The 23,358-nt window shown below is 40.5% G+C and overlaps 1 protein-coding gene across 7 annotated transcripts in view; it reads left to right on the top strand.

Moving 5' to 3' along the window:
• Positions 1-23,358, top strand: part of nfat5b (nuclear factor of activated T cells 5b) — a 42,815-nt gene that overhangs the window by 11,459 nt on the left and 7,998 nt on the right. For 2 of the 7 annotated variants that reach the window (XM_085453871.1, XM_085453859.1), the window contains exons 2-11: positions 8,132-8,257; positions 15,485-16,091; positions 17,107-17,293; positions 18,389-18,579; positions 18,711-18,883; positions 21,035-21,169; positions 21,257-21,309; positions 22,195-22,327; positions 22,998-23,072; positions 23,217-23,281. In XM_085453871.1, the coding sequence (XP_085309997.1) occupies positions 8,132-8,257; positions 15,485-16,091; positions 17,107-17,293; positions 18,389-18,579; positions 18,711-18,883; positions 21,035-21,169; positions 21,257-21,309; positions 22,195-22,327; positions 22,998-23,072; positions 23,217-23,281 (1,745 nt within the window). Of the gene's footprint in view, positions 1-3,376; positions 5,187-8,131; positions 8,258-14,001; positions 16,092-17,106; positions 17,294-18,388; positions 18,580-18,710; positions 18,884-21,034; positions 21,170-21,256; positions 21,310-22,194; positions 22,328-22,997; positions 23,073-23,216; positions 23,282-23,358 lie in introns of those variants that run through there. The other 5 variants (XM_085453886.1, XM_085453878.1, XM_085453894.1 and 2 more) reach the window with 4 other exon arrangements.

The following is a 23,358-nucleotide window of genomic DNA, read 5'->3' as shown; positions in this document are numbered from 1 at the left end:
ACCAAGTGGTAAACCACTAAAGTTAAGAGTGAGGTCTCCTGGTCGTAAGGCCCATGGTGCATAAAAACCACCAGCGTTCGGCTCACTTAATAACTGCAGAGCTCCAAACCTCCTCTGACATTAACACAAACAGAAAGGTATTCTGTTGATGTAATCTGCATGTGGTACCCTGATTTTGTCCATATAATGTAAATTCTACATGCCGTCAGTAAGAAAAGATTCTGGACTGCTTTGTTGAAAACATTTACTTATTTATTTGGAAACGCAGGACAATCAAAACGTGTGCATGTATTAGTAGATGTAAATATACACGTTTTATGTGTAAAATTGCCACAGTGTGTCTGTTTGGCTCTCAAGTGGCGCCATCATGATGATGCACTGGTATTGAAGATTAATCTTTTTAAGAGTCTTTTTGTTTTCCTTCAATAGATAACGCTCCAAGTTTTTCAGAAAATTTAAACATCCTCGATGACCACCACATACGTGAGTAAAATCTGAATTTCACTCATTTAGTGGTTGCTGGAGGTCGCAAGGATTATGCGTTGCCATGAGGTTGTTGACCGGTCTCTAGGCCAGTGTAACAGGCCTTTCAGCAAAGTCATGGTGTCTTTGAGTCTGCCGACCAATCACAGGCTGTGCAGGCTGGTCTCAGTGACACTGCACAAAGTAATGGTTAATATTTGCACATTTGGTTAGAATTGAAATTCACCCACACTGTCCCAACTGTGAGGCATCTACACAGACATAGATATGTTGTGTCGGTTGTCCCTGATCATGTAAATATTTATAGATTCATATGACATTACTGCAACCAAGGTTGCAAGGTTATCAGAATCCCTAATCTCACATTCTATAATTGACTTGTTTAAAAACAAGGTGTGACAAGGTTTAGGTTAAATGTGGCAAACACAATGGTAAGAATCTTATATTGTGACAGCCTTGCTTTCAAAGCTGACCATGCTGTATTTGCCAGCCTTTGTGTAAGCCGTCCACTGCAAATAGTTTGAATTCCACTGCTTTTTGAAGTCAAGCTTTCAGGTTAAGTTGAATGACCATTTTGTCTTTTGGGGCCACTGGTAAGCACAGAGCTAAAGGTAGATGGGTTTAAGAGCATTAAATTCAGTCAGATTGTCACTATTTTCTTTTCCAGTAGTATCTGCTGACAGTAAAACAGACTCCATTGTGGTACTGTTTAGATAATAAATATGATAATTGACCTACCTTGCTTTCAAAGATGACTTGTGGATGTGTGGTTTGGCCCTCATAGAGTCTCAGCGGGCATTTTTTTTTTTGATGACGCATGGAAGTTGTTCCTGGTTGCTTCAGGATTAGCTGGGATAAAAGGGCTACATGCCACAAATGCTGAACCTGGTGTGACACAAATAACTTGACCCGCTCCAAGGCTTCACTGACTTTTACGTTGTTAGATCGCTGTGTGGAAAGAACAGTCTGTAAGATTTTTTTTTTCTTTTCAAAAACGTGACAAGGACGAGGTGATGGTCAAAATAGAAAATGTTGACATAACTCAAGTGAATACATTGTTTATTTCAGATGCATCTAATTAAAAACACACATTCTAAATTTGTACTCGGATTGTTTTTCCTTTTTAGGCCAACTTTTCCAATATACCCTGAAACAAAAGTTGGGGAATTTACATTTCTATTGAGAGGAAAGATGAAACTTTGTCTTTTTAAGTATTTGGGTAAAAACAGTGTTTTTTAAGAGTTAGATGGGCACAAAATAGTTACCGTTAAAGTGAGAAAAGTTGGTTTATGTTCCATGTATTCTCATGCAAACTCAGGTAAGTGTGAAAGCGTTTTTACATATGTCACTGTACACTTCGCACTTTACACGTATTATGCAGCTTTGTGAAAAACTTAGTGCACCTTGTGATTCCGTAGCTTTAAGATCCACCTTTAGCAACAATAACATAAAGCAATCATTTTCTGGAAGATTGCCAGTCTTTCATGTCACTATGTCTGAATTTTGGCGCACTTATTTTTGCAACTTAAATTCGTTGAGGTTTGTTTACTTTCGTTTTCCCCGGTCCTTGTCAGGTCCTGGCACAGTATTTTGTTGTGGTTCAGGTCTGGACTTTGGATGGACCACATTGATTATTTCCATTTTCTGTCATTCTGTTGCAGATTTGCTGCTGTGCATGGGATCATTGTCCTGTTGCATAACCCGTTTTCTGCCTCACATTTAACTCTAGAATACTTTAGTATACAGAAGAGTTTGTGGTTGACTGCAAGTTCTGCCAAGCCCAAATCATCAGCCTCCACCACCGTGCTTGACAGTTGGTATGAGGTGTTTGTTCTGATATATTGTTTGTTTTTCACCAAACATGGAGCTGTGCATTATGGCCAAAAAGCTCCTCTTCAGTTTCATGTGTTCAAAGAATGTTTTCCACTTGTGGTCAACTTGGAGAAAAATGGCCTAAATTATTTGGAAACCTCCCTTCCCAGATTTAACGGCAGTAACAATTGCTTCTCTAAGATCATTGCTAACATCCTTTCTTGTCCCCCCCCCCCCCCCAATTTCGTTAACACACATCTGAATGCTCCAGACCTAAAACCTGCTACAACTTGTGCTTTAAAAAAGGTGCTCACAGTTTCTGATGATCAGTTAACCAAGTGCATTTGATTGTCAGCACCTGGCTACTACTTAGCATCTAAATTCCTATGGAAGCAGTGAGGGTGTATTTGGTTTTTCACAGGACTGTAGCTTAGTATTACTCCATAAAACACACATGAAACAACTGTGGTTTCACAAATAGTTTCTTCTTGTGCTTTGGTAAGTCTTCTGAGTTTCTTCATCAGGTAAACTGCCAAACACAATGATGATGGTGTTGTGTTTTTTTTTTCTTTTCCCAAATGCAATATGTGGTTAATACCAATACAATATAATACCAACACTGCCTGCTATTGTGCAGTAGGTTGAAAATCAATCACAGTAAGCTTTGTTTCAACAGTTTTGTAGTCATCATGTGTGATGCAATTATTTAAGAAATAAGTGACAGTGTGTTGTCAGAATGAAAGTTATTTTGTTTGATAATAACTTAATAATGTTATAGAAGACTCTGTTTTTACTACTTAAATTTAGACTTTTTTCCCCCATCTGAACTTGTTATCTACATCTTTGTTCCCTCCAGATTATGTGTTTTAAATATGTATCATTACTCTTTATTAGTAGGATATTTGATTTCATATTCTGGCAAAAATTAAATAAATTAGAAAATATGCATTTTTTTCCCACTAGTGATGTAATTAATAAAACAGTATGTCCTACTATTCGTGGGAAAGTGGTTTAATACTGGGTGGGTGGTTGTCATATTCGGGATTACTCAATTAGCCAAGTACTACCTTCACTGTATTTTTTATTTTTAAATACGTGGCAGTAACCAAGAGTTCTGAGAAGTTTATGGACAAATACATTGTAGCATTGAAGAGTATGAACACATTGGCTTATGCTCTACACAAGTAAGTGGTGGTGGCAGCCTGTCAAAATGCATTGTCCGGACATGCCTTCACAGCATCAGGATCATGACAGGAGAAAAATGGTGGGCTTGTCAGAGAGGTTAATGAAAACAGGGCAGAAGCGATTGTAACACAACATTCCTTTCTATGGGCCACAACCATTAAAATAAAAAAAGGCAAAAAAATTTTATTTAACGACTTAATTTGTTATGCCAATGTAAATGTAGCTAGGTGCAGCAGAATTTGTTTAAATTACAACTTTGATTTTTGGGTTATGTAATACCAGTCACCTGTATGCAGTGTGACAGATGCACTGCGTATATGGTCATGTATACGTAGTGCATCTGGTTTTGCATCTGGCTCATACGTATGTGCTGTATCTTGTTGGTGGTGGTATTTTGGGCTCATGTGACTTTTCCCATGTAATTACTGCAGAAGGAAACCGTGCAAAATCATTTCACTTATGCGCGTGCACTTGTCTACTCGTGCATCATTCCTGCATACATATGCCGACATGTTATATTCATATTGTGCACAGGTTTGTGACAAGTTTTGTTCAACTTGCCAAGAGGCTTTTGGGGTCAAGTCTTTGGTATTTGCCTTTTGATCCTGTGCTTTGTGTTGCTGTTAAACTGAGTTCCCCCCCCCTAATCTTAGCCTTCAATGATAACATAAATATAAAAACATAATTCTCAGTTTTGAAATATGAGCCAATGTGTGATAACATGTTGAAGATTACTAGTGCTGGTTTGAAGAAAAAGTCACCACGAGGTACAAATAATTACCTTTTGTAAAGGATTTGTGGTACACCAAGGTTTGCCTGACATATTTTTTTATTTTTTTCAAATAAAAACAAATGCAGCAGATCACAAAATATGCAAGTTACTACTAACTTGCATATAGTCTGTTCTGTGTAACTGCTTTGATTCTTTCACTGTTCATACCGAGACTGCTGACTTTGACTGGCTCTAAGCTCTGGGTAGCTTTAGCGTTAACCATGTTGCCTATTTTAGCTTCTTTAAAATGTCCAGTGTAAGTATAAAACTAGGTCATTGCTGTTAGCTGTTAGTAGGGGGTGGTAAAAATAACATGGAGTGAGATTTTAGTACGATGTTATAAACTGAAGCCACATACCGATTTTTATTTATATATGTTCGAACTTCATTGCTCAGGTATAAACCTGTATTCATTTATGCCTTAATAATACTGCTTATTTTCTAATTTCTCCATGTTGGCTCAGAAGCGAGACAAACACTCAAAAGAGTTGTCTCTCGATCTCTGTTGCTATGGAGTCCCTGGTAGCCTACATGTAGGTCGGTTGTAAACATTTCAGGGTTGCTGTAGATGGTTTGCTGCAGTTGCCCGTCGATTAAGCTTGTGCTCCTCATTGCATTTTGTGAAATCCCACAAAGTCTTTGCAGCCTGAAATTTTTCAGCAAGTAGGTTGCACTACTGCTCGGTTTCTGCATGACAGGATTCCACATGACAATACCACTAACCTGTTGAGCAGGATGCACTGCAGCAAAGGGTCTGGAGCACAGTAAACAAGACGGGGAGAGTGTAGGTGGAGTGGAGGAGGGGGACAGAAGTGAGTTAAATCAGTCACTCGGCTAAAAAACCAGTGCCACGCCCAAGGTGCCAGGGCTAGTAAGAGCAAGCAGGAGGAATGTGAGGGAAATGAATGGGATTGTAAGTCCTACCATTCACATGGTGAGTTCTTTCTTCTTTTTTTCATCTTAAGTCTGCACTATTTGCCACATAAACATATCACAAGACATGATGAGTATGATCTGTGCAGAATTCCTGATGTGAAACTCAGATTGTGAGTGTGTGTGTGGTTTGTTAGTTTAGCTGTGAGTCAGTTCAGTTTTTATACACACATATTTCAGTGCATTGTTAGCATGAGTGCTACTGATCAAAACTAACCACATGTGTCAGTGTGAATTATTCTGGTTGTTATGATTGTCACAGAAAATGAGAGGTTTTGCTCTGTGGTCAGCGGACTGCACAACATCGCTGTAGTCTTAAGGTGAAATCAAAACATCACGTGGTGTGTGTGAGTCCGTACAGTTTATTGCCCAGTTAGCAAGGCTTTATTATTTTTTTTAAATCTTCAGAGTGAAAGGGACAGTGTTTTGTCACGTGTAAATAAAGAACTGCACTCTGTCTGTGCGTCAGGAAACAAACATGCAGCAAAATAAGAATTTTCATTCAGCCCTCTAAAAAAGTCCAAGGGACTGTGGAAACACTTTGAACAGGGCAGCCAGTGATTCGACACTACTGCTGTGAGAGAAGAGTACATATTTTCTGTCTGTGTGGTTGGCAATCTGTTTACTGGAAGGGCTGCTCACTGAGAGCACATGTTGCTGCATGTGCAGTCAGTGAGGCCCAAGAAGTTAAAAGTGTAAATGCACGGGCAGGGAAAGTGTTTTTGTGGCAGCGGTGGGATATGTTTGTGTGCATGCATGTGTGTCTCTGATTTTGTTTGGAGAACGGAGCCAAAAAAAAAAATAATTTTTTTTTTAACCCCAGGAAAACCACACTAGAATCCTCTGTGTATGTGTGGTTCACTGGGAGTTAGGAGTTTGTTGGCTCCACTTTTAAGCCTCTTTCTGGGAACCAGCATTCCCTGCTCTTCTAAACCGAGCTGTAAGAGGCTGGAGGGCTTTGGGAATGAAGAGGCATGGGCTGGTTTCAGTATGTCCCAGGTTTGTCTTTTGTACACAGCGAGTGGTAACAATGGGAGGGTTACGTATCTGATATACACACCAAACCCTGGGACTCAGCTGCAAGTAATTAAAGCTGGCAGTTGGCAGAGAAGAGAGTCAGGCGACTGTAATGGCCGCTCTAAGTTCATACCATAATATTTGGATGATGAATCAGGCTGCTAGTAAAAGTGTTGTCATGCTGTTGACCCAAGGCTTTCTCCCTTCTCCATGTCCTGTTGCCCCAGAAGGGGGCACAGAGAGGAGAGAAAAGGCTTTGTATGACCCTGTTTTTGGTCTGTAATGAGATCTGCTATTTATTTTGCATGCTACAGCATTTGATATGTCTTAAGTTGCTGGCTTTTCCCAAAAGTGTACTCCGAGTCTTGACTAACTAGTTCAGATATATGATTCTACCGACTGTCCTCTGAGAAAAAATATGCAGCTTTCAGTTTTGGATGCTGTATAGTAGGGGGCAATGGGTGTATGCATAAAGTGCATACAAACAAATCTGTGCTTAAACTGTGCGTACAAAAGTTTCACTCACAAATTTTCTGACCTGAATTTGTTTGTGTGCTGCAAACAAATGAACTGCCTCAGACTGTGAGCACGAATAATCAAAGTCCTGCTGTCTCGGAAATATAAACAAATTTATATTGAAAGTAATGATGGCTTAATTTACCTCCCACCTTTATGAAACATACTTTTAGAGAAATTTTTAAAAGTTCCAGATATTTCACACATAGTCTTGAGTGAAAATGGGCATCATTTCATCCTCGATGGATGTCATCATCACAAACTAATTTCTTGGTATTTTCTCACTTGTTTTTATTTTTTCTTTTCATCTTTAGTTGACACGTTAGATGTCTTTCCAATTTCTTTTTTATTTTCTTGCCTGTATTGATTTTTATTATTATTCATATTTTGCAGCAACTTTAATGATGAACTTCAACGATGGCATCATTTTTTTCATGTTATAATACAGTGTTGGAGTGCTGTTGCTTATATGTGAAAACATGGTGGATAAAGGCTCCTGTGTCAGTAAGAAATGTGCTAAATTACCTCAAATGAGGTCATTTAAACACTACAAGTTGCTTGTTGAAAAAGGGAGAGGTGTTAAAAGAGAGTGAACTTCCATGACCCCTGTGGCGACCTATCATCTCTGTTTACAGCCATTAGCCCGAGGCAACATTAGTGCCTTCTGTAGTATAACAGAACACACCTGAATCTCTGGCTGGACTGTTAGTAGCATGTTGCATTATAGCTAATGCAGCCGCCAGGCTTTAACAAGCAAGAAGAATGTGGTAAATTAGATAATATCTTTGCATTGGCTGCAGCTATGCTATTTTTATCTGTCTGTTGTGACATCAGTAGTTTTACAGAAGATACGAGATAAATTTGTAAATCTTTTAAAAACCATGATGCTGCTTTTCTGATATGCAAAGATTCTTTACATACATTTCCATCTAATGTCAGTCACATTATATAGCTTTGAATTCCCCTTGAATTTTTAGTCTGTCAGCAAATTGGGTGAAAGGTGTGGCATGACTATTCATACTTGCAGCCTGTGACAGGCTTTGGCTTTAGTGAAAAGGTGAAGACGCGTTTGGCATCAGAACTGATGGTGAAATATGTTCCAGTGCATTGTTCCAATAGCCCTAGCTTTGTATCATGGGTATTTGTGTGTCATTGTGTTGGAGTCATTGCCAAGAAGGTCATGGTGGTTCTTATGACTGTGTAAGAGTGGTGATATGACATTGCTGTGTAATTATATAATTTCAGAAGAACGTATGAGCCAAAACCAAAAAGGTTTAATCACTTTCAGGTTTCCCGTTTACAACTCGGTCATGGAGCTGACACATTTGATGGTGCTCAACAAAAGCTGTTGAGATCCTGTAAATCTGTCACCTTACTGTCGCTTTTATTGGTTCCCCCCTCCTTTCACAACAGAGTCAGTGTATGACCTTCTTCCCAGAGAGCTGCAGTTGCCTTCATCCACTCAGCAAAGCCCAAAAGTCATGAGTCAAAAGAGCGGCGGAGAGGCAGGGCCTCTCCCTTCAGCTTCTCTAGCATCAGGTAGGATCCTGCTTCTCTTATCCTTATTTCTCCTCTGCAAGCAGGACTGATCATGCCCCACCCTGAAAAAAGTACAACTCATGTTATAGTCTGTACCTTCAGGCAAACAAACACCTGCATGTGGCAAGAAAGCCAGTCAGGCAACCATCGTGCTCCTCTGTGATTCTCACGTGAAGGAAAAAAAACAAAACAAACAGTAATAAAAGGCTGGTGAGGGAAGTTAATGGCAGCTGAACATAGCTAGCTGCCTGTATTCACATTGCTATGTACTATATGTTGTGGTCTCTTGTAGCAACAGTTTAGAAATATGGTTTATGCACATGTTTTAAGACAATGATATTAGTGCATAATGGTAATTAAACTGCAAAGTAGAACAATTGTAGACCATAAGAATATGAGGCCCCGGCAAAGGCCTGTTATTCATTACCCCACAGACTAAATCTACTTACCCATTTTTTTTTTCTTAGCCTTTTTTTCCAGAGAATTAAGAAGCTTTGAATGGCTGTAATCACCTTGTTGACCATTCTGCAGTTCCAAGGTGGAGCTATTATTTACAGAAGAAAATCTTCTTAATAGACCAACACGGAAGTCCAGTATAAATGAACAGCTAATGACTATTTCATACTAGAGCTGGGCGATATAAGATTTTTTCATATCACGATATGTTTTTTTCATTTCAGGCGATAAAGATATCTATCACGATATAAGCCAAATAACTATATTTGTAAGATTTAAATGTGCCGTTACTCACAAGTAAAATGTGAAATAATCAGCAGCTTGTTTTGATTTAAATATTTATTTCCCATAATAAGTTCAACAGGGTAGATGTACTTAAGGAACATGAGACCTTTTCAGATAAATAAAGGCAAATATTGCAAACTACACAAAAGCAGCCGCTAAAGCGTTTAAGTTTCAGAATAGAACAAGCGAAACAGACTAAATTGTCAGTTCCACTTACAAACAAAATATTAATTCTAAAAATAAATCTTAGTTTGTTTTACAGAAGAACAAACAAAATTGACTAACTGTCAATATCAAATAAACTGAGAACTAAAAGGAAATTCTCAATCTCTCCTTGTTGTATAGCTTTTCAAACAGTTTTAACAGTGACTTTAGTCTGACAAAAGCCGAATGACGAATTAGCGCGTTCAGTCAGAGATTGCGCATGCACCGCTTTATTGTATTTCCAGACTTGCTTTCGGCACAATTTACAGTGCGCGCTACTCTGTTTTTTTTGTCAGACTTGAAATAGCCGAAATACCTTCACACTACGGAACTTCTATGGCTCTTCCGCTCGACAATCTCTCCGGCGTTGGAACCATCATCATTTTTTTCTTCGGTAACCTTCGGTCACGCTCGGTTGATTTTTCTCTAGTTGGCACACTCATTTCCTCCATTACCACTGGCTGCTTCCCAAACAAATACACATGTGCGGGTAACAAGTCACGTGACGTGACGCTGCGGCTGTGATTGCTGCGCTACTTAATTTGGATTGGCTGTTGTTCTTTTTTTTTCTTTTTTTTTTTTTAAAGAGGACAAGAGAGATGAGGCCTATCGCAATAGTTTAACTTTTCTATTGAGGAAAAGTTATTTCGCAATACATATCGTTATCGTTCTATCGCCCAGCTCTATTTCCTACACAAGTAAAAGTTGCCCATTTTTTTTGAGGACTGTTAGCTTGTTGAGAGCTCCAGATTTAGATCCGGATTGGAGGGTGAGCCACAGATTGTTGAATGTGTGAAGATAAGCATATCTTTTACCCGCCATTGTTGCAGTTGGGTTTATGGTTTCACGGTGGAAATTAACACATGAGAGTTTTGCAAAGATTCTAGAGATTAATTAAAAATCTCAGCATGTGCTTCTAAAAACAAAGAAACAGCAAAAAGTGCTGTGTCACTGATTTTATTTTATTTTTTCTAATTTATCTTTTGATGTTTTAACTTGGTGTTCTATGTTCACTTGATATTTGAAGTTATTCAAATGTTTCAGCTGACCTGAGACTTTTAAGTGACTGTTTTAGTAGTTATTCGAGGAGAGATGAACACTTAGGGGTAATAATGCAAGCAAGGTGGGCTCAGTCCAGGAGCTCCAGACTCCAAAATCAAGTCAGCCACTTTTGCATGCATGGGACTTTGACAGTACAGACTGCTATGATACAGACTTTATGGTAGGTTCTATTCATTGCCTGACCCAGGCTTTTTACCCCCTTTTTTGGTTTTTATAAATATTTTCCTGTCCTGCCTACTTTTGATTTTTTTTTTTTAATACCAGTCACAGGTCACTGCTTCCACAAGCAATTCATGTAGAGCAGGGGTGGGCAACTCTGGGCCTCAAGGCCTGGAGTTCCCCACTCCTGGTAGATATTTAGATATCATCCTGAATCCAATGATTGGTTCAGTACCAGAGCTCTGGAGAACTTCAAGCCATTTAACTCAGCTGTGTCGGATCAGGGACACATCTAAAACCTGCATGACACCGGCCCTTGAGGTCTGGAGTTCCCCACCACTGATGTAGACCAAATAATTCATTGATAGATTCGTACCTATTGATGTTTTGCAGTCACATGACTGCTAACCATTTGACATTAAATTGTTTACCATTTTGGACATGTGACAATATTAGGTCAAGTGAATAAGATCCCAGTCACACAGGCCTAGAGACCAGCTAAACATCCCGTGGTCTATTCCCATCACTTGTGAGATTTTGGGGTTCCTTGACTAATTGGCATAAACCACCTTGCAATTGCTTTGGTTGGTGACAGATTGCCATGGTCGCCTAAAGTTTGCATGGAACAGACTAAAAATTTTTCACAGACACTCACTGGCTGTTCTACAAGCGGTAGTGAAACTCTGAAAAGTGCAAAACCAACCAGACATGGAGACCTTTTGCATTCAAAGTAAAACTTGTACCTTTTGAAATGTTTTGGCTCCAGTGCCAGGGTAAAGCTTTTTGCTTAGAAAGAACGTTTTCCATTGTCGTTACACTTTTTCAAGTTTTCCTACAGTTTGTCACTGCAAATGCCTGCCTGTTACATCTGTAGTAGACTTTATTGTGCCAGATAAAAGTAGGAAGACATCTGTGAAGTTTGTTTGTTTGTTTTTTAACTTCTGATTATTGCCTTTACATTCCTAGGATCGACTGTACACGTGTCATAAGGTGATATGTTTAAAAGTTTTAAATGTCCCTCTGTAAAGCATTCTGGTGTCTGAACAGGGCTATGCAAATAAATTTCACTTGAGTAGTTAGCAAGCATCTGAAGACAAGTCGGCATCGTCCATGCAAGCTACAGGCAGCCACTGCTATCTGATAGTGAACAATGCAATCACAAAGAGGTTTTTGGTGAAGCAGCCTCTTTCTGACTGATTTCACCTCACCAGCCAGTCAAAGAATACAACCCCGACCCCCAGCGCGACATGTAGTTGTCTCACGTCCAATATGGGGGACTACTATCAAGCAATTTGTGCATGATGTCCTGCGAGAAACAGCCATAGTTTTGATGTTTTCCTGGTTGTTTGGAGAAAAAATTTGTTGTTTGAAGTATTAATCATTTGCTCTCATTTGTTTGTTGGCAATTCTGTATTGTGGTTTCTGATCATATGTGTTTTTGTCTCATGATACTTGCTCAAAATGACACTATCTTCATGCGTTTTATGCGCTCTTTTTTTCTTCCAACCGTTTTTTTTCTTGTAAACCAATGATTCATCCAAACGTCAACAATGTCAAGACCAGTGTAACTGTTTGTTTATAATCTGCCATTTTATGGCATTATTTTTGTGCCACTATTCTGAGCGCATGTAAAAAAAAAAACTGAGCGCATGTAAAAAAAAGTTTGCAGGTGCAAGTGTTGTATTTTGAGGAGAAATTTATTTTGAGCGAAGAAAAGCTGAATTTGAGTGAACAAAATTCATTGCTGCGTGCAAAAAATGTATTTCAGTGTTTGCTATTATCCACACACACACACACAATAGCAGCCCCTCTCTCTCAGTTTTTGCATTTGCGCTCGCTCACAACGTATTGCTCACACTCTCAACATTTCTGCCCGTGCGCGCTCAACTCTTTCTCTACACAGTTATATTTGTGACACAAAACCAGCCAATCACAGACTTGGATGCAAAAAAATCTGATTGGCTGTTCTGGTCTCCAATCAGCTCGAAATGACAAAATGCAATATCCCAGAATCCATTTCGTCCAAAACTCAAACGAGGCAGTGGCGGAGGAACACAGAGTGGCGGATTTTGAAATATTACTCTTTCTGGGTCACAAAATAAACTTTTACGATATTTTCATGCGAGAATGTTGCTGTGTAAACTTCAAATACCTGCTCGATTCATCAAGACATCACATATTTGCATAACTGCTCTAACGTTTTCGGAGATGCCTGTTACCCACCAGCTGACCGGGTGGTCACTCGGGTTAAACGTAATATATAAGGCTGAACTGACAAAAAAATCACCAACTACACCACCAGGTATTATAGGAAAAACCATAAAGCCTTTGAACTAAAACAAACGCTGTTGTGACAGTGACGTACACTGTCTTGTTGGTATATATGTATGATTTGTATCACCTTCATGTTTCCAAACCGATATCATGAGCAGCAGCTTATACAGCTGTGGCTCCAGCAAACATCAGCTGATACTAGAAATTAATTTTAAATAAATTCTAACAACAGCTTATCAAGCTTGAACGTGCTGCTGTTGTTGTTTAGCGCAACATCCACTGGTTTCCTGTTTCTGGCGCAAAGTGGGAGATATACAAACAAGAGAGACGATCAGCTGATCATTGATCAGTTTCATGATTGACGTAGCAACAGGAGAGGGAGGGAGAGAGAATGAGGGGAGAAGAGGCAGCTGTGCAACGTAAAGACAGAATAACTCCAGCTTTGTCTTTTTTTTCATTCTTGCTGAAGTCCAGAACAAATCGCGTTCCTTTTCCTCTCCATACGGATGTATTGTAATTGGTCCAGCCCAGAGTTGATCATGACCAATTGGCCAATCCACCACCTTTCATTGTTTATACCGTTACAAAAACAAACAAACATAAAAATGAAAAATCATCATCGGCCCACCGGGCAAATGCCCGGGATGCCCAATGGCCAGTCCAGCTATGCGGTCAGCTGGTGGGTAACAGGCATCTCCGAAAATGTTAGAGCACTTATGCAAATATGTGATGTCTTGATGAATCGAGCAGGTATTTGAAGTTTACACAGCAACATTCACGCATGAAAATATCTTAAAAGTTTATTTTGTGACCCAGAAAGAGTAATATTTCAAACTCCGCCACTCTGTGTTCCTCCGCCACTGCCTCGTTTGAGTTTTGGACGAAATGGATTCTGGGATATTGCATTTTGTCATTTCGAGCTGATTGGAGACCAGAACAGCCAATCAGATTTTTTTGCATCCAAGTCTGTGATTGGCTGGTTTTGTGGCACAAATATAACGGTGTAGAGAAAGAGTTGAGCGCGCACGGGCAGAAATGTTGAGAGCGCGAGGAACACGTTGCGAGCGAGCGCAAATGCAAAAACTGAGGGGCTGCTTTTGTGTGTGTGTGTGTATGGATAATAGCAAACACTGAAATACATTTTTTGCACGCAGGAATGAATTTTGTTCACTCAAATTCAGCTTTTCTTTGCTCAAAATAAATTTCTTCTCAAAATACAACACTTGCACCTGCAAACTTTTTTTTTAGGTGTGCTCAATTTTTTTTTATACGTGCGCTCAGAATAGTGGCACAAAAATAACGCCATACCATTTAACCATCCTTTCCCCACACTCTTTATATAGTTCATTTTAAACTCTTTTGAATATTTTTGAAATAACAGTGTGCACCAACCAGCCACAACATTAAAACCGCTTGCCAAATACGATAGCTCTGCAAAACCTCTAAAGGTGTCCTCCAGGCACCAAGATGTCAGCAGCAGAGCCTTCGTTGTCGTGATCTGTAGATCACGCTATTTTTTTTCTTTCTTTCATATCCTTCCTCACTGAGATTGCGATGTGGGAAATTTTCAGGCCACACCTTGATCTGTTTATGCTTCTCAAACCATTCCAGAGCACATTTGCAGTGTCAATTCTCCTGGTGGAAGCTGAAATACAGTGAATGCATTTGCATGGTCTGCTGGAGTGTCTCGAAAGGTGACATGCTTCAACGTAACAATACACAAGATTGTTAGGAGCTAATATTCTCTGGAGTGTCACACTGCCTCTGGTGGCTTGCCGTTTTTCCATAGTGCGTCCTGCTGCTACCAGGTGAAAGAGGTGCACGCACCCAACCGTCAACAGGACTCACGATCCTGCTTATGTGCACATTGTACCAGAGACATGGGACAGGATGGCCACTGCATTAAATCACTCAGTTCCTTGTGCTTGCCCATTTCTTTCACTTCTAACACGTCTGCTCCAAGAACTTTCTGCCTAATGTGTCCCACTCCCCTCACATTTACCACTGTATTCCTTGTTATGTTGGTGGTTTCAATGTTATGGCTGATCAGTGTATATAAGCATGTTGAAGCAACATGATTTTTGCCAAACAAATTTCCCTGTTCTATTGATTTCTTTTTTTCTCTTCTTTTTAATAAAATCTGAATACGTTTTTTTACTGTTCAGCTTTTATTGCTTATTTGCTGTCTCATTTTTATATTCCAGGAAGTTCCCTATGAAGCAGGGAGTGTCTGCATTTTATATGCAGAAAATGGTCTGCAGTTCTCTGCTTCCTAGGTCAGAAGCTTGTTTATTTTGTCTCAGCGGCTACGCTCAGTCCCCAAAATGAACACTGATAGAAAGCAAGATATAAATAAACGAAAAGTTCCCATAATTGGCATGCCTCATATTGTACAATATTATTATTGTCGAGATTTTTATTTGAGCATGCACAAAATGCTAGCAATAATGAATTTCTGTTGTTTTTGAAGTTGATTACAGTACATTGAAATAAAATATAGTGGCCTGCTCAACCTTTGTCTTCGTTTTTAGTCTTCTTGACATAACACCTCCACTGTGCTACAAATACTCCACATTTATAACTTCATCAGAATCAGATGCACATTTATATGTAAGATCTAGTAACAACACAGTTTCTTTTTTGGATGACAACATATAAAAAAAATGTAATAAAATCAGCAACAAAAAAATTGAAACAGAGAAAAAAACTATTTTGCTGTAAAATTGGGACTACTAGCCAACATTAGTTGAGATGCCTGTATTAACTATCTAATTATTTGCACTGTAGATGCCTCTTCTCTGACCATGGAAGGCCCTCGCAGTGCTTTTTCCACCTCTTCCAGCTCCACCATGCATTCCAGTAATCTAACCAATGACCAGAAACCAGTTAAAGACAGTAATGTTGATCCAGACGACACCAGGAGTACCAAAGTGGTACCAGAGGCTGCTGGAGCAGAACGTGGAAATGGTAACGGCAGGGGCAGCGGCGAGCTAGCAGGAGGAAAAGGTGTAACAACCCAGGAAGGCCCACTGCATCACCCACTGACTCCATCAAAGCGTCGCACCGTACTGAACATCTCGCCACCTCCAGAAGATTTGTTTGATGACAGCCAAATGTCCTGCCAAGATGATGGGACCCAGGATACAGAGCAAAGTAACAGCATCTGGATGGATGAATCTCTGTCCAACTTCAGTGTGACGAGCACGCTGTCTTACAATGACAACACAGAGGTGCCACGGAAGTCCCGCAAACGTACCCCCCGTCAAAGGCCTGGCCCTAAGACGGCGCCAGCAGGGGAGGGCAGCATGGATGTGTTTGATGCAGACAGTGCCAAAGGCCCACACTTTGTCCTGTCGCAGCTAGGCCCTGACAGCAAGGGAGGACATAAAGGAAGGTTTGTACTTTTTGTATTATGATCACCAGAAATTTGTCACATGCCTCTCGACATTTCATGGAGTTGTCAAAAATATTTCCAGTGGTTTCTTCCTGATTAAAGGGAGGTTTTCCTTCCCACTGTTGCCAAAGCGATTGCTCATGGGGGTCATATCATTGTTGGGGTTTTCTGTTTTTTCTGTACTATTGTAGCACCTTGAGGCAACTGTTATTGTGATTTGGCACTATATAAATAGAATTGATTTTGAAATAAATGATGTTACATTATCAGTAAGTAAAGAAAACACATTGATTTAGGACATTGTTGACTCACTTGTTAGCTAGCTTTTTGTTCATTTAATAGTTTCCTTTGATAGTTGCACCAGCCCTTTAGTAGTTACTTGGGTACTCAGCCTTTCTCTGACTATAACTTTAAAGACCCGTTTTAATAATTTTGCTCAGCCCTCATCGTTATTGTAGAAGGAGGTAGTATCACGAAATGATACGTTGGCACACACCGACAGATGGAAATCTTTACCAAACTGATCTGGCTCTAAATTTCCCACCACACTTTGACTGAAGGAGAGCGGTTAGATCAGAGGGGAGGGAGGGGCAGGATACTGAAGTACAAACAATGGTCAGCCACAGTGAATCACAGAGCCCTTCTCAAAGACCTAGGATAAGCAGAGCAGATTAAATAAACAGATAAGGCTGAACGTTTTAGGAGCTGGGGATAGAAAATGTTTGGTTGATGGACACCCTCTGAACTCTGCATTGCTTAGAGCGCCATGGCAACTTCAGAGCAGTTTCACTGTTGTGACTGAGAGCTATGTACTGCAGCAAACCCCAGCCAATTGCATACAGATATATAATACTGTTAGGGTTCTTTTTATTTAAACTGGGGTTCTGAACCTAACATTGCTGCAAACACTTGCATGGATTAAGTTGAAGACTTTTTAATCCATCATAGGCTACATGAAAACGTTAGAATTAGAGATCATCTGCTCGTGTCTCTGTCAAATTGGTCTTTGCTGCAGTTCTGATGAACCTCAGACTACTATTCAGAAAGGAGGAACTCTCTCGATGCAGTTCCCACAAAAGAGTGAGGGGAAAGAGTTGAAGATCCTCGTCCAGCCTGAGACCCAACACAGAGCCCGCTATCTGACTGAAGGCAGCAGAGGATCCGTGAAGGACCGCACTCAGCAGGGCTTCCCTACTGTAAAGGTAATTGTAAAACCCCTCTGTAGTTAATGTTGAAATTCTACTGCTTTAGCATCCCTGTGTTTAACGTTAGCATAAGGTGAAAGTAAGTGCTGATATTGAATTTATTACTTGCAACATTTTCCAAAGAAGTTGGGGCACTCCTGGGCTTCCCTACAACTTTTTTTTTTTTTTTAACAATACTGTATTGAACTGAGAAGACAAGTTGCTGTCATTTTGAAAGCAAAATGGTCCCTCAATTTTCATTTGAGCCTCCTAACAGATAGGCCTCTTGTGTTTTACGTATATCAAATGTTTTCTCCAAGTGATGGGTCTGGACTGTGTTCACTGACAATGATTTTGTGAAGTGTTCCACTTGTGTTCAAGTGGATATCCACGTCCTTGGGAGGATGAAATGAAGTGTCAGAGTCTGTAATATTTCATGAGACTGTTAGTTCTCACTGCTGTTCACAAATGAGGACGTTGGATGAGGAAATCAGCTCCTTCAGACTGTCAGTCACTTATCAGGAATCCAACTTTCACTTGAGTTCATGTGTGAAAACAGGGACCTAAGCTTTAAGGAGCTGTAGCTTGATGAAAAAGGAATTAAATTTTATGTACTCGCTCAGACTAAAGCTGAGCTGTAGTTAACCGACTTCAAAAGCAGACAAAAACCAGACGTTAGTCAGAACAGGCACATTGTCTTGTGTTTGATCATTCATTTGCCCAGGTTCTGCAGATGGTCACAAGGCAGCCAGAGCCCAGAAATGACAGGTGAATCCAAACTGATAAAACAATCACCAAAGCCATAAAGAACTAAAGCTGACCGATTTGCATCTGAAAGCAGAATCCAATAATAAATTAAGCTAACAATGTCCTTGAGCAAGACATTGACACCATCAATGTCAGGGCAGGTAGGTGAAGATGCACAAGTTCAGCTGAATGCACAGAACTGATTGGGCATTATATGATGGAATAGTGTAAACTGGGAGCTCATTATTAGCACAGAAGTTTCAGAAATAAGCAGTTCATAGTCCATAGTTTTGTATGAAAATGTTATGACACAGCAGATCTACAATGAGCTCCGTTTGATTGCTCATCTGTTTTTGCCTTGCACAGTTGGAGGGAGTGAGCGAGCCAGTGGTTTTGCAGGTGTTCGTTGGCACCGATGCCGGCCGCGTGAAGCCTCATGGGTTTTACCAAGCCTGCAGGGTTACTGGTCGCAACACCACAGCCTGCAAGGAGGTTGATATTGAAGGCACAACTGTTATCGAAGTGTCCCTGGATCCAAGCTCCAACATGACCCTAGCGTACGTGCTTTTAAAACTGAAATTGTGTCATTTAAGTGATAGTTGTTAGTCCTACTAAGAACATTTCCTTATAATTGCCAAAATCCTCTTGAGAGCAAGTAAACCCAAGTTAACACTGCCCCTCACTGCAGGGTGGACTGTGTTGGGATCCTGAAGCTCCGCAACGCTGATGTAGAGGCTCGCATTGGGGTGGCCGGATCAAAGAAGAAGAGCACACGTGCTCGGCTCGTGTTTCGGGTCAACATCCCCCGTCCAGATGGTTCAGTGCTTACACTACAGACTCCCTCATCTCCAATCCTGTGTAGTAAGTCATTTTTCTCATACTTTGACTGGAAATACTATGTTGTGAAGTCGGTATATTAGTTAAACCACTTAAAAAAACTTTGTGCAGAAAATTATCCAGCAAGGTTTAATTACAAGGTATTATTTACGATATTCATGTAGTTATGACAGGTTAAGTGTGCGAAAATGGGTAGCTGACCTGTAACATGCCTGTTAATAATGACTATAATAATGTAAACTGAATTTTTTTCAGCTCCTGTTTCTCCATTTTTAGAGTCAGAGATCAGGAGACTATTGTCTTCTGATATCAACATTTGGAGAGGAAGGAGACAAAGATCCCATTAGACTGAGTTGTTTAATAATGCCTACAGAATGCAGAAGTACAAAGGTGTGGTTGTTTTTATAAACGGGAAAGACGCTTAGGGCCGTAAAAAAATATCTGTGTCAGTGGATTTGGGAGAATTTGCTCTGAGAGTGGCAGGGGAGAAAGAGAGGGCAAGGACGAAACAATAGGTGTGTGAACTTCTATTGTTTACACGGAGCCAGCATACAACCCAGGGAAATATCTTTCCACGAAACAAGAAAAAACAGTAATCCTGCTTGGCATCTTAGTGTGTGTGCATGTCTGTACGTGTGCGTGTGTGGGGGCGGATATTACTCATATCATGGGGACTTAAATCTGTTTATACAGTCATATTATGGAGACTGTAACTCGTGACCTGACGAGGTAGTTATAAGATTGGGTTAGATCTGAGAAAATAATGGTTATGTTTAAGGTTGACATGGTTAATAATATCCTTTGAAGTGTGTGTGTGTGTGTGTGTGTGTGTGTGTGTGTGTGTGTGTGTGTGTGTGTGTGTGTGTGTGTGTGTGTGTGTGTGTGTGTGTGTGTGTAGACAATGCCCCCCAAAATCAGTGTTGAAGGTAAAGGGTATGTTAAGCATTTGCATTTACAGTTTTCTCAATACTTGGTGATCAGTTTTTCATTTTTGATAAAATATCTTTGAAATATTTATATTTACTGAAAGTTTTAATTTGAAAAGGCAAAACAAAGCTGCCAATCTCCTTAGAAATTTTTGTTTTCATATCCATCCATCCATCCATCGTCATCCGCTTTGTCCGGGGTCGGGTCGCGGGGGCAGCAGCCTAAGCAAAGAGGCCCAGACCTCCCTCTCCCCAGCCACCTCCTCCAGCTTGTCCGGGGGAATACCAAGGCGTTCCCAGGCCAGCCGAGAGATATAATCTCTCCAGCGTGTCCTGGGTCTGCCCCGGGGCCTCCTCCCGGTGAGACATGCCTGGAACACCTCACCCAGGAGGCGCCCAGGGGGCATCCTTGTCAGATGCCCGAACCACCTCAGCTGGCTCCTTTCGATGTGGAGCAGCAGCTGCTCTACTCTGAGCCCCTCCCGGATGGCCGAACTTCTCACCCTGTCTCTAAGGGAGAGGCCAGCCACCCTTCGGAGGAAGCTCATTTCTGCCGCTTGTATCCGCGATCTCGTTCTTTCGGTCACTACCCACAGCTCGTGGCCATAGGTGAGGGTAGGGACGTAGATCGACCGGTAAATTGAGAGCTTCGCTTTTACACTCAGCTCCCTCTTCACCACGACGGACCGGTGCAGCGTCCGCATTACTGCAGCTGCAGCCCCAATCCGTCTGTCGATCTCCGGCTCCCTTCTCCCATCTCTCGCGAACAAGACCCCGAGATACTTGAACTCCTCCACTTGGGGCAGGAACTCATCCCCGACCCGGAGTGGGCACTCCACCCTTTTCCGGCTGAGAACCATGGCCTCAGATTTGGAGGTGCTGATCCTCATTCCCGCTGCTTCGCACTCGGCTGCGAACCGTTCCAGTGCGAGCTGGAGGCCCTCACCCGATGAAGCCAACAGAACCACATCATCTGCAAAAATCAGAGATGAGATTCTGAGGCCACCAAAGCGAAAGCCCTCCGCCACTTGGCTGCGTCTAGAAATCCTGTCCATAAAAATTATGAACAGAACCGGAGACAAAGGGCAGCCCTTTGTTTTCATATTAGTTTTTTGAATCACTGCTTCAGTCCTTTCAGCATGAATTTCTTTGCTGTTACTGTTAGATTTCATTTTATTTCTGCCTGGGTTGCACGTATAAATAAAACTTTAAAACATAAATGCATGACGTGTATCTGCTGTGTTTACAGCCCAGCCAGCAGGAGTGCCTGAAATACTGAAAAAGTCACTGCACAGCTGTTCAGTGAGGGGTGGAGAGGAGGTCTTCATCATTGGAAAAAACTTTCTTAAAGACACCAAAGTCATATTTCACGAGAATGCCTCTGGTCAGTAGTAAAGCTTTATGTTTTGCATGGTTATTATAGGTGAGGTCATTTCTCTGGTTGATGCTTTACATCGTTTCTGTGTTTCAGATGAGAAGTCATGGAAGGCAGAGGCTGAAATTGACATGGAGCTTTTTCACCAGGTGTGTTTTTTATCTATTTTTAATCTTTTTTGTGACAAAAAATTATGGTAATGGCTAACGAGCTCAGTAGATAGATGCAGCCATTTCAGACTGGTAAGTGGCTTTAGATGTAATCATCTTAAATGGCTGCTGTTCAAAGGTTTGAGTAGTCTCATTGTGTTCTGACCTAATTACACTCCATCTTAAAGGCTATTACTGAGTGTGTCTCAACAGTCCAGTCTGAACCTTTGCTCTTGTTAAATGACATGACCAGAGCGATGAATCTGCAGCTGCCAAATGAAAGTATTCACATTTTGCTAAGACCTTGACACCCTCATAAACCAGTTTTACAGTTATCTGAAGTTGTGATGTGTATTGTTTGGAAAGGCTGAACAAACATGATTGAATGAACCAACTCGGCTAACTATGCTTTGATGATTTGAAAGATAATTTGGCATTACTTTGGTCGGTTAATGGTCTTCTGTGCTTCTTCATTATTGAGCCAAGTTTTACCGCCACCAGCTGCTGGTAGCTGGAAGTGCTACTGTCATTGATATTTAGTTGACATGGCTGCATGTTAGTGGCTAACACATCTGCCTCAGACACAATCAGATCCCAGGGTCAAGGCTGGAATGCTAGTGGACTCAAAGTGCTGGTCCCAAGCCTGGATAAATGGGAGGGTTGCATGTAGGATTAATATTAATAGCAAAATAATATCAATATCTGGTAGCTGCAAATCCATCGTCTACAGCGAGAGTAAGAAATATGATTTATTGCCCATTTATATTTGGTGTCACTGTGATGTCAGATGTGTCATAGAAATCTCTATAGCAGAATGCTGAAGTTGGGTAGTCTTATTGTTGTAGTCGTGTTTGCTGATGATTTTTTTTGTTTATCATCCCAAAGAATCACCTGATAGTAAAGGTTCCTCCCTACCAGAACCAAGTCATCACATCTAAAGTGTGTGTAGGAATCTACGTGGTGACGAATGCTGGGAGATCCCATGACGTTCAGCCATTTACTTACACTCCAGATCCAGGTTTGTTTGAATCCGTTTCACACTAATTCACATGAAGTGTGTCCTTTTTACAATCGGCTGATAGAAAGATGACCATGAAAATGTAATCGGGATTCTGGTAACCTTGCATGTAGCCTTCAGATTACTGGGTCATTTCCCACACATGGCTGATTAGATTTACTGACTGGTACCAAAGCAGACCAACCTAGTTAGAAAATAAAGCTGGATTGTATTTAACACCCCAGACACACAGGCCAAATTTTCACTCTCTAGGTGTTTGGCCTTGAGGAATACACATTCTTTTCCTGGTGACCGATGGTTGCCAGGGGTTCGCAAACCAGTCTATCAGCCTGTGTGATTGGGCCTTAAAAACTTTTTTGTTTTAATATATAATTATGCTTTTATGAATGTTCTTGTGTACAGTAGTCATAAGACTTACATCACTTCTTTGTTGAGTATATCAATATATTGTCATTGTTATTTTAGCAGTCATTACCTTTTAAATTGTCTCTTTACTAGTTAATTTGATATCCTTTTAGTCCTCTGGGTAAAACACTGTAAGGTGTGACAAAGTAACTAAACTAAAATTTAGTAAGCAATTTAATTAGCTGTCCACTCACATCATATGTAGCTTTACTTAACTAACATTTTTGCTGTGCATTGATTTTTGTCATTTTGCTGACACTTGCAGCAACAATCGATGTTCCTGTGAAGAAAGAGTTGCCTTCTCCAGTGAAGACGTGTTCTTTTGATGAGCAAATTAAAGGTTATTTTTTATTTATTTCAATTTTTTAACAAAGACACCAAGGTTTCCTATATATAGTAAAGTGAATACATGGAAAAAAATTTAATGTAATCCTTGCTACTCGTACGGTTGTAGATAGATCCCTGATGCCTTTGTTGTCTTTAGTAAAGAGAGAAGATGTCACTCCAATGGAGGTGACAAGCAACCTTCAGTCTTCAGGAGTATTTAAGGTGAAGCTTTTATCTTATATGTTGCTTTCATAATTTGTTTTAAAGTCAAGTCGTTCAGTTCGTTCATGTTTTATTGT

This window comes from Copadichromis virginalis, linkage group LG1 (genome assembly GCF_057382275.1).
Source record: "Copadichromis virginalis isolate Kocher_CV1m ecotype Utaka linkage group LG1, C_Virginalis_male_GT1.1, whole genome shotgun sequence".
Taxonomy (NCBI): domain Eukaryota; kingdom Metazoa; phylum Chordata; class Actinopteri; order Cichliformes; family Cichlidae; genus Copadichromis; species Copadichromis virginalis.
The sequence above is the reverse complement of the archived record's forward strand: the minus strand, read 5'-3'. Positions and strand labels throughout refer to the sequence as shown.